General features: G+C 43.3%; 1 protein-coding gene across 1 annotated transcript in view; it reads right to left on the reverse strand.

The window, feature by feature from the left end:
- LOC103620333 (neural-cadherin) overlaps positions 1 to 10,947 on the reverse strand; it is a gene marked incomplete at its 5' end in the record, with an annotated part of 60,865 nt that overhangs the window by 4,778 nt on the left and 45,140 nt on the right. The window contains 9 exons of the mRNA XM_017740834.1: positions 557 to 711; positions 2,224 to 2,468; positions 3,618 to 3,798; positions 6,119 to 6,371; positions 6,936 to 7,102; positions 7,975 to 8,155; positions 8,715 to 8,838; positions 10,152 to 10,279; positions 10,848 to 10,941. Of these exons, the coding sequence (XP_017596323.1) occupies positions 557 to 711; positions 2,224 to 2,468; positions 3,618 to 3,798; positions 6,119 to 6,371; positions 6,936 to 7,102; positions 7,975 to 8,155; positions 8,715 to 8,838; positions 10,152 to 10,279; positions 10,848 to 10,941 (1,528 nt within the window). The remainder of the gene's footprint in view (positions 1 to 556; positions 712 to 2,223; positions 2,469 to 3,617; positions 3,799 to 6,118; positions 6,372 to 6,935; positions 7,103 to 7,974; positions 8,156 to 8,714; positions 8,839 to 10,151; positions 10,280 to 10,847; positions 10,942 to 10,947) is intronic.

Genomic DNA, 10,947 nt, shown 5'->3' on the forward strand with positions numbered 1-10,947 from the left:
CCTACTCTACAAACAGCTTGTGTTCACGGGTGTATTTATCTCCAAAACACAAAAATGCAGAAAGGTTCTTCCACAACCACCACATGCCCCAGGGCTTCAGAGGAGCCAATTCAGCACCTCCCCTTCCCAACACGTGGGGTGTGAACATCTGCTGTTGGGAACAGTCTCTGGAAAAGCCTGGCCATGAGAAACAGTCACACCAGGCTCTTCCAACCCCTTGGAGCTCCAGCAGAAATCAGCCCTGAGAACCTCAGTGTCTCCTGAACCCCAAAACCAAACCCAGCAGCTGTTAGCTCCCTACTGCTAAACTCACCCTACAGGCTCCTTTCAACATGCACTCAGGATCACTGGCTATAAGACAAATTAAAAATGGGTAAGCACTTATCTCTGCTTAGGAAATATGCAGCCTCGTGTACAGACCCTTCCAAATAATTAATCTGCCAACTGCAGGGCTGAATCAGCAGAAAAAAGGCTGAGGACAAAGCACAAAGTACATTTTTCTTAGCATGGTGATCCACCAGTCCCCTCTTAATTGTAACGTAACAGTGATCCTTACTTCATCTTGCTCCCCACCCCCTTCTTCATTGTAGTTGAGGATGTTTTCCCTGATGTCCTCCAGATCCTCAGGATGAGCAGAGCCGTGGTAAACGCCTCCACGCACACCCTTGCGTGTCTTCCAGTGGGCCCAGAGGAGGCCGGCACTGAGCAGAGCTATGGGAACAGAGGAGCAGAGCAGAGGTGATGCAGGCACCAGTAAACCCCAGTGCGCAGCAGGGCCAGCACGGCTGCACTCTGGGGTTCTCAGAAAATGTCTGGGGTTTGCACTTTCCAGTGTGGTGAACATCAAACACAGAAAAAAAGCCTTTAAAGAGCATTTTGCAACACCCTTTAAAGCCCAACTCAAAGTTGGTTAAAGACCAAGTGGTGTCTCTGACCTGTCTCTGTCCTGTGGTGGAGTTGAACTTTGTCACAGAAAATGGATTACAGAGGGGGACAAAAAAGTAACAAGATGATGACAGTAACAGACACAATTATACAAAAATGAAACACAAGAAGACACACGACAAAACAGGAAATTACTTTTAGATGTTTTACTAGAAAACAAGATTCAGGCATATTTTGCCTTAGCATTCATTGATTTAAACAATTTTCTTAAATGCTGAAGTGCATTTTACACAACTGACAAGCTTCAACATCAGATACTGAACATTCTATAGAAACTTGTGTGTCACTGTGTTACCAACTCTATGAAAATTGATAAAAGCTCAGAGTAACACCTCAAAGCATTGAATGCCATAAATTACGGGTGCAGTGAATTAAGGAAACTAGAATCTCTTACAGAATATCTACATGGAAGCAGTTCTGTGGAGGAGCATCTAAATGACCTTGGGACTGAAACTGAGGTACACACAGGTCCATGCCCTGCACTCCTCTAACATAAAGAGCTATTATCAACCTCAGCTATCTGGGATTCCAAGAGCTGTGATACCACTTAACTTCCCACAATTTTGCTGCTCACATTTGCATAGCAAACATAGTATCTAGCAGTGTTGGGGAAAACGATGGTATTTCCATACTCTTACAACAACTTCTGAATGAAACTGCATTAACACTAAAAGCCAGGAGAAAAATCCCATGTCTTTACTCAGGCAAACTTCCATGATATTTGAATAAACAAGAAACATTCCAAGATGTGATCCTTCCTCACTAGTAAGATCCTTCTGGTTTTCCTCTTCTTTTTGAGATCCAATGCCTAGGCCTGAAAATGGCTGAGGAAGCCAAAAGCAGCTGTTTAGGAGCTGGGACACAACTAGCAAGATGCAAAGTCTGCTCCTGCCTGACCAGGGTATTCCTGTCAGACAGGAAGTTTCTCCATGAAAAATCTGTTTCATGCTCTGAAGTATTTTAAACAATGCTTATCTGGTAGTAATTTCTGCTCTTGCTGTTCAATTGCATTTGCTTCCAATTATGCATCTGAACAGTCCCTCAGCAATGAAGTGAAAATGTGAAGAAAACAAAACTGCAGAGACCTTCCATAGCTCACAAATGTTGATTCACTTAGCAATGGATGCACAGAGGGATGAGAAATCAGTGACAGGACCATAGTAAAGGAATGAAGGCAGAGTCGAGGATTTTCCGCCAGGACATGAGACGATGACTGCTCAGGACAGGTGGACACGTGAGCTCACCACAGGTAATACAAGACATAGTTGCCATAGCTACCTAAGAGCGCCAGGAAGCAGATGCAGATGGCGAAGAGGGAGGTGAAGCTCAGGCCCGTGTCCTTGTGGAAGATGGCCAGGGTGATCTCACAGTGGCGCCCGGTGTAGCCGTCGGGGCAGTGGCACTGGAAGGCGGTGGGGGACAGCGACACGCAGGTGCCATAGTTGCAGGGCTGCTCGGCGCACGCCGTGTACACGCACTGCCAGCCTGAGGCGTTCTCCAGGATCATGTGTCCTGCAGGGCAGCTGCTCACACCAAGGCAAAATGGGACCATTAGATTGGGAGGAAACAGCCATGACAGGCAGCACTGAAGTTTTTAAAACACACTTTGGTGACACTCTGCACGGTTTCTGAAGCAGCCACTGGGAGTAAGGTACGCGAAATCATTACAGGTTGTAGCTTTTCCTGAGGTAGCCATGCTCCACAACTTCAAACCCGTATGTCTGGGGCTTTCAGAACTCTGGTAGTTCCACTGCCTTCTGCAAGATTATCCTTATCAAAACCAGGTGGGTTGGGGTCTGCAGTTCTGGGGTGACACTCTGCACGGTTTCTGAAGCAGCCACTGGGAGTAAGGTACGCGAAATCATTACAGGTTGTAGCTTTTCCCGAGGTAGCCATGCTCCACAACTTCAAACCCGTATGTCTGGGGCTTTCAGAACTCTGGTAGTTCCACTGCCTTCTGCAAGATTATCCTTATCAAAACCAGGTGGGTTGGGGTCTGCAGTTCTGGCTAGGCAGGACAAGCTGTGCTATGTTCTTTGAGTTTCCAGAGTTAGAGAACTCCATTTGTGTGCACAGTGGCAGTCAGGAGTGTGTGCAACATTAAGGTGTTTGTAAGTAAAGTGTACATTTGCACACCACAACCAACAGGAATTAGTGTTGTCCTGACCCCAGCCCCAGCCATACACACAAGAATCTGAGCTTAATGGTGTGGTGTTCCTCAGGCAGCTGGAGGAGCCTGGGAGGGAACAGACGTAATAGGCTGGGGCTGTGTAAGGAGTCAGACCCTCACAGGAGAAAGCACTGACACTGCACAACACAAGCTTTACAGCACAGCCAGGGAACTGTGCCACTCCAGCTCACACACCCTCCTGTCCTGGTTCCAGGGTTTATAAACATTCTGGATTTGCTGCTTCTCTTTAAATGTTTTCCATTAGACAGGCAGCTGAACTTGCTCCAGAATCCCTGGAGCCAGGCTGATTTAAATCAGCTGAGGGTGGTGCCTGTAAGGACAGAGCAACCTTCTGCCGATGCAGGTGTACAGCTTTGTATGCCACTGTGGTTCCAGGGATTTGATGAGGTTTGCCAGGGGCAGCCTTCAAGCTCCACACTTCAACATCCACCCCTTCCCACCTCATTCTGAAAGGTTTTGTGCTTCTATTTTCACCAGTTACCTGCATTCGTGCATCATCCACAAATCAATACAAATAAATTCCTGGTTGCAAGGGTTATTCCTACAGGCCTCCGAAGAACAGCCTTCTTTGACGCCTTGGGCACTCAATACTGACACCATCTCCTTCCCATGAGTGTCCAGAGGGATTCTGTAGTTGTTAAATCTGACATCCTTCATACATCCTGCAGCAAGGCACAAAGAGACAGTTTTAAAAACCATTCAGCAAGATCATTTGAAGCAGCTGTAAGATTTGGCAGTTTATGCTTAACAAAGGACACAGGCTATCAAAGTTTAAATCCAGGACTGAATCCACTTAAACTTTCATAGCCTTGTCCTTCATTTTTGGACTGAATTTGCTAAAGTTTTATATCAAAATTCCCAGCATTTTCCATGAGAATCAAGTGCTGCTGCAGGCCTGTGCTGGTTTTGGCTGGGGCAGACTTATTTCTCTTCCCAGAGGCTGGTGTGGGGCTGTGTTTTGGATCTGTGCTGAACACAGGATTGATAATATAGAGATGTTTCTGTTCTTGCTGAGCAGGGCTCACACAGACCCAAGGCTTTTCCTGGCTTTTGTAGGGCCATGCTGGGAAGGAAGGTGGGGATGCACAGGAGGCTTGGAAGGGACACAGCCAGGACAGGTGACCCCAGCTGACCCACGGGATATTCCAGACCATATCATCACATCATGCACAGGATGCATGCAGTGAGGGGAAGAAGGAGGAAAGGGAGATGTTTGGAGTGAATGTGTTTGCCACCCCAGGTAACCATTCCACGGGATGTGGCCCTGCTCTCCTGGAGGTGCTGAACACCTGCCTGTCCATGGGAAGCAGGGAATTCATTCCATGTTTTGCTGTGCTTGCATGCATGGCTTTTGCTTTCCCTATTAAACTGTCTTTATCTCAACCCAGGGATCTTCCAGCTTTTACCCTTCTGATTGTCTCCCTGATTCTGCTGGTAGGGAAGTGAGCGAGAGGCTTTGAGGGGCTGGAGGCTGGATGGGGTTAAACCATGACAGGGCCCCTATTTGCCTGAGTTAAAGTCAGTGGAATATGTACCCCTCCACTGTGATTTCCATCAAAAAGTCCAAATATTGTGGAAAATCTGTTACACGTGGATAACCTGTTCTATTTTTCAATGCACCAGTAAAAATGTGTTTGGCTGATTTTAAATTGTAGCTTACAGCTTAACTTTCTAGTGTGAAGAGCAAACCACAAATAATGGGGAAAGAGAACAATCAGAGATAGAAAATTTGTACTGAAGATGTGTGACATTAACTTTGTATGCACGAGATGCCTCAGTATGAAAACATATACTTTGATAAATTAAGTACATTTTATGACTTTGAAGTCCTTAAAGTTTCAGCTACATAGCAGCAACATTAATTGTCCTAATTAAAATGATATTCACGCAACCATTTGACTTCTTTATTTACTTAAAAACAAACACTATTACTCCCATAAATAAAAAATTCAAAATATGCTCCCTAATTCACATCATAAACTTTATTTATTGGATTCTTCTAGTAAAGCAATAGAAAACAATATTTTTCTAAATAATTTGTGATACACTTACATTGTAAATTATTACTCTATTTAATTTTTCTCCAGGCACTTTTGTATTACTCACTGAAGTACTTTTGCCTGGTGAAAACGTGACCAGGTTGTTCTGAATGGATTTACTAGGACCTGGTTAAAGAGGTGAAGGGCATGGGAGAGAGGTGACCTACAGACACCAGGTGCATTTAACCAGCAGCCATGTGTCTTCCTTGACAATAAAAGCTGTGCTGCTGTGCTTTACTTACACTGTGGGTTTAAGCAAAGGCCAAACTTCCAGCTGAGCTCAGAGCAAAGAGCTGCCATGGATATCCCAGACTTAAAATTCTTTATATTTCTCCTTTGTGGAACTACTCAATTTCCAGGCTGGAACTGATTTGCTTTTAACAGACACCATGACCTCATCCATTCAGTTGCTAAAAATTCAGATTTTTAGCTCTAATTCAATAAACCATTTCTAATTTTAGTTAATGCTTTGACTGAGTATAAAATCCAGTAATACAGAGGTAATAAACCAGGATTTGGTGGGTGCTATGCAATTCACATATAAAATGGAAAAATTCCTTTCAGCACAGGAACAGATGTGTTTGGGAAGGAACGAGAGCTACCAAACAGACTGGACAGAACCATGCACTGAACCAGCTCTGTCTATCCAAGGCAGGGAGCCATCCACAGTCCACCCAGGAGAAGCTTCTGGATCTCCAGGTACAAACACTCTGCAGCCAAAGCAAGAGGTGACCATCATTGTTCCAAGTCCAGTAGCCAAGTGCATTTGCTGACAATTATCTGCTGTACCTTCTCCTGGTCAGAACAGCTTATCTGTTCCTGTGGCAAAGTGTCATGCAGGACATCCCTGTACTTTGGGCTCTACATAAACAAGAAGGTTTCCTGAAATATGCCTTCGTTTTTAAAGATCCATATTATGAACAATGAGATCAAGAACTCCTACCTTGAAAACTCTTGTTTTGATTGAATGGGTACGTGTTTCCAAGGACCAAGCTACTGGGGTCAATGACAATCTCTGCTGCTTTAGTAATCTCTCTCTTCCCACCTCCTTCGTAAAGGCGAAGAGTAAATTCATTTTCGTTTCTCTCCAGTGTGATGTGATGCCATTCACCATTATCAACGTGGTAGGAGGGAAGGCTTACAGAATAGTCCCCATCACCCAGATTGTATGAGACCACTAAGAGTCCCTGAACAACCTTGTGGATAATTAACAAATAGCAAAAAAAGAAAAGTCATTGCCTGGCATTTTGTATTGGCCTGTAACTTCAATCTTAAAGCATTTGTTTAAATTTAGGGTATGTTTACACTGCACATTTAAGTGTAATATAAAAATACTTCACGTGCTACTGAACTAGGCGACCTAAATATGGTAGCAATATACTCACAGTAATATCTAAGCCACCTGGAGTAATTGATCTCTCTTGCATAAATTAGAACTGCCACAGGCACCTTGCTTCGCAGAGTCTGAACTATGCAGAATTGGCCACATGGTTCAAAAGGACACCAGGTACACACCCTATTCATCCTATACTGTATAGAAACTGTATTTCACTGCAACTGCCATTGAAATCTGACGAGATACCACAGCTGAGTGGTCAATATCTCAAGTAAAGCATCAGACCCACACGTATCCGTAAAACAAATTCCCAAGTCTTGGTCAGCCTAAGTTTTTTGTTCATTTTCCATCTCTTAAGTGAGTGTTTCTCTGAGCTGTCTCTGGCACTGATGTCACAGTGTCTCTGTGTGGGGTGCCCCCTCACCTGCAGGGTGATGTGCTCGTCCTTGCCCCGGGACAGCATGGTGGTGATGACGCTGTCGGGCTGCCGGGTGCGCACCAGGGCCTCAAACAGCGTCCTGCGGGCAGACACACTGACAGGGAGCTGGTAGCGGATGTGGCTGCCTGCCTCAAACATGTACTCCTTGGCCACTGAAGGGGATAGAAACCTTTAAACCATCTCGTGAGGAGAGGGAAGTATCATTATTTCCCTTAATGTCGTAAGAAGAGTTGAAAGTAAAAGGAAACAATTGCAATGCACAGCATGGATCTGTGAGACAGCTTGTCTTTTGGGACATACCCCTGCATTTATTTCCGAGCCAGCTTCCCCAGTCACTCTCTCGCTTCATTTTTCTCTGTAAAGAGGTGTTCTCCCACCCAACTTGATCCTGCTAATGCTCTTCCTTACAATGCTCACATGGGATGACAGCAGGGAAGCAGCACCTCTGACCAAGACAAGAGACTGCAGACCATGTATTAAGTACCATGATCAAATTTCACAACGTGCTATTTTATAGTTGTCTTTCTGCTGTAAACTTTGGCTCCATGAGAGCTACAGATCCTGCTATTCCCAAAGCACAGCTCCTTAAGCCAGCAGTCTCTTCCTGACGGCAGCAGAGCAGTGATTTCTAGTTCCAGTTGTATGTTTCTAATTCTGCACAGAAAGTGGTACTGGCACACTCATATTTTTTAGGTTATTCGATATTTCTGAAAGTGTAGACAGATGCAAACAACTGTAATAAATTTTTTTTTTCTTAATTTTTTTCTCATGCAGACATGTCATTATACAGTCATTGCACAAACACCCTCAGGATTAAAGAAATGATCCCATACCAAGAAAGCAATTTCTCAAAGGGAATTAGAAAAGAAATTGTTAACAATCAGAAGCAACTACACTGCAACATGGCTTTACATAATGTAAACATCAGAAATCACCTCAGCAATATTACCTGCAAAGATTTGAAGTTTCCTGTACTGTAAAATTTAGCAGCCTACCAATAATGAAACAGATAAACAGGGTTCACCTTTATCACATCGATAACCGTGGTAGCCCGGCAAACAGTGACATGCAAACGAGCCCCAGTCTCCAAGGCACCTCCCGTGGATACCACAGGAAGAAGATCCCATGGTCTCACAGCTCCCATCCGTCAGGGTGCACCCAGGGAAGCTGTTCAGGGACTCTGCAGGAGACTGAAGGTCATATACCTTCAAGAGAAAATTCATGACACAAAAATATTATTCGAGAAACATTTTATTTTTAAACAGAAATAGATGCACCACTTCACTGTCTGTTCCTCATCTGCATTGCTTAAGTTACTAAGTTTGCTTTCTGACATTCAGACTTCAGCTGATTTTATCAAGAGCATATTCTGCCTTTGAATAAACTCAACTGACTATGAAAGCAAAAAAACCCTAATACTTCCTAACAAAGCAGACAGCTGGCATAAATGTACTGTTATACAATTGCCATTCAGAAGTTCCCTGAATGCATAAAGAAGCTTGGAGAACAGCTGCATGAAGCAGGGGATAAGCAAACACACAGTTCTTGGCTCATTAATACATCTCCTTGTACTGAGAAATAACTTTTCAAGGTAGTTATTCTAATTATCACAGAAAACCCCAGAATTTTCTTCTATCTTTCACTGATGCATGTGGGCATTGAATACATTAATGGAAGCAGAAGTTTCATGTGTAATATAAATCTCCCAAAAATTAAATAACAAAGTTTTCTCCTCTGCTAAAGCAAATGTTACTCTGCTCTTACCTGAGTATCCAAGATGAAATTGCGCAAACAACCAGAAAAATGCTTGTGTAGCAATTGTGGGTAGGAATATGGTAATGACTCTTTCACACCACCCAGTTGGAGAACATGGTTTGCATTCAAATACCTTTAAAAATCATAAAAATAATAAAAATAGATGTGCATCTACCTTCAAACACAGGCAGATAAATAAATACACTGCATTTCCAAATAACACAGACTTTATAACATAACAATAGAATGCAACTACTTTATCTTCTCTCTCTGAAATAGTCATTGAGGAGATGTTGGCCCTTTAAAATAAAGGGCATTGTTTTAAATGTGACAGTGAAACCTACTGGAAGTTTAATTGTGGGACACTATTTCATTTTGGATATGTTTGTGTTCAAGTCAGAAACATCTGTGATATTCTAGACACCAAATTCTCCTTCAAGTGTTCTGTGTGTGCACTGTCATCCTATGCTGTAGGAATACTACAACAAAGACTATTCTGTGTATGACAAAGGTCAGAAACCTAAAAGTTGGGTCCATGTGGTCTAAAAGGCATGGTAAACATGTCCAGTCTCTGCACTGTCTCCCAATCATCTCTCCAAGCCAAAGAGCTCCATGTATTTTAGTCCTCATACTTTTTTTTCCCCAGAGTTATCAATTCATTTCTTTTGTATTCACTTTTCCTTATATTTTCCCCCTTTTTTGTGCTCCTCTCATGACGAGGAGAGCTCCACGCAGCTGTGGACAAGGCTTAATCCCAATGCTCATCAGAATGCTTGCTGGGACTATCTATGTCACAGCTCCAATATCTTTGTTAGTACAAAGGTTTCCCTAAAATATAACCCGAATATTCCTCACTGTAACTTTAGGCCCTGTACAGAAGAGATTGTCTAAATCCTCTTTGTACCATTCTTTTATACACACTGAGACTTATCGTATCTCTCCTCAGTTTTCCCTTCTTTCTGTTAGCTGACCTCAATTCCTTCATTCTTGATTCTTACTCTCAGGGTGAGCTGATCACAGTCATTTCTCTTCTCTGGACTGCACCCAGTTGCTCCTTGTCCACCCTGCACTGTGGGGCACAAACTGGACCCAGGACTCCAAAGCCAACTGGCCTAAATTCATGAGGTTTTCAAGAGCAGGCTCACAGTGACTTGATGAACAGAGAGAAATTCTCTGGGTGAAGGATGGTACACAGGACCCACAAAAGCTCCAGTAACAGCCACAGTGGTCTGGGGCTGTCACTTAGTACTGCGACACTACTCAGGGGAAGACTGGTTCCTTAAAATTTGTTTAGTGCTTTAAGGTCCAGGCTTGGCCTAGAAGGTCCAAGAAAAGAGGAAATACTTTTTATGCTCCCAGTCATCAATAACTTGGCTTCAATCTAACAGATAAAATGTTCACAGGCCTTGGAACCAACTGCCTGTCAGGGAATCTCCAGGAATGTACCTTGCTCTCCTTGGAACAGACCCAAAGACTTCACAATTTGTGCGATCTTCAGTGGACAACCACCTGCCAACCCCTTCTATCTCCGACACCGCGGCTGCAATGCACCGGTCCAGAGTGAACCGAACATCCTGTGCCAGAACACAGCACTACTCAGGCAACAGTTGCTGCACAATTCAATAAACATGTTATATCAAATTTTGATCTTTTACTTCTTGCATACCATCAAGCAAAAAGGGTTGGGTTTTTCCCTGTTCTGTTTTCCATCTTTCAATAACCAGGAGAGCCAAAATGGAACCATTTAGCAAAAGGAGCTACTTAGCTCTGCACTTTATTTATGCTTCTGAGTATTTTAACCACTTACACAAGATCTGTAACTGCATTTGCAAGTAAATAATTATCTGCTTTTTGTGCATAAGTAATGGATTCTAGTGTCCACATTCTACATGTGCTGCTGCAGAGCTTAAAAAAGGCAAAGAGATTCCTCTGATTCCAGAATATGGATTACAACATCCGTGGATTTGGAATTAACAATGAGGTCTTCCCAAAATTTCTATTACTCATCAAATCTACAAGAACTGTTAGGACAATATATATAATTACCCAGTCTTTTCTTTCTACTGTCCTGTCTCTGCACAAAGAAATGCTATGGGAAATATTAATATCCAGATATAGAAAAAAAAAAATCCAATAACTGACCTGACCATTGGTTCTGACTTCCAGTCGATGCCACTTCTTGTCTGCTACGTTCAGATTACTTGGAAACTGCAGCACCACAAAACCTGTGCCAGGGCTCATC

The sequence above is a fragment of the Corvus brachyrhynchos genome, unplaced genomic scaffold, assembly GCF_000691975.1.
Source record: "Corvus brachyrhynchos isolate BGI_N302 unplaced genomic scaffold, ASM69197v1 scaffold26, whole genome shotgun sequence".
NCBI classification, from domain to species: Eukaryota; Metazoa; Chordata; class Aves; order Passeriformes; family Corvidae; genus Corvus; species Corvus brachyrhynchos.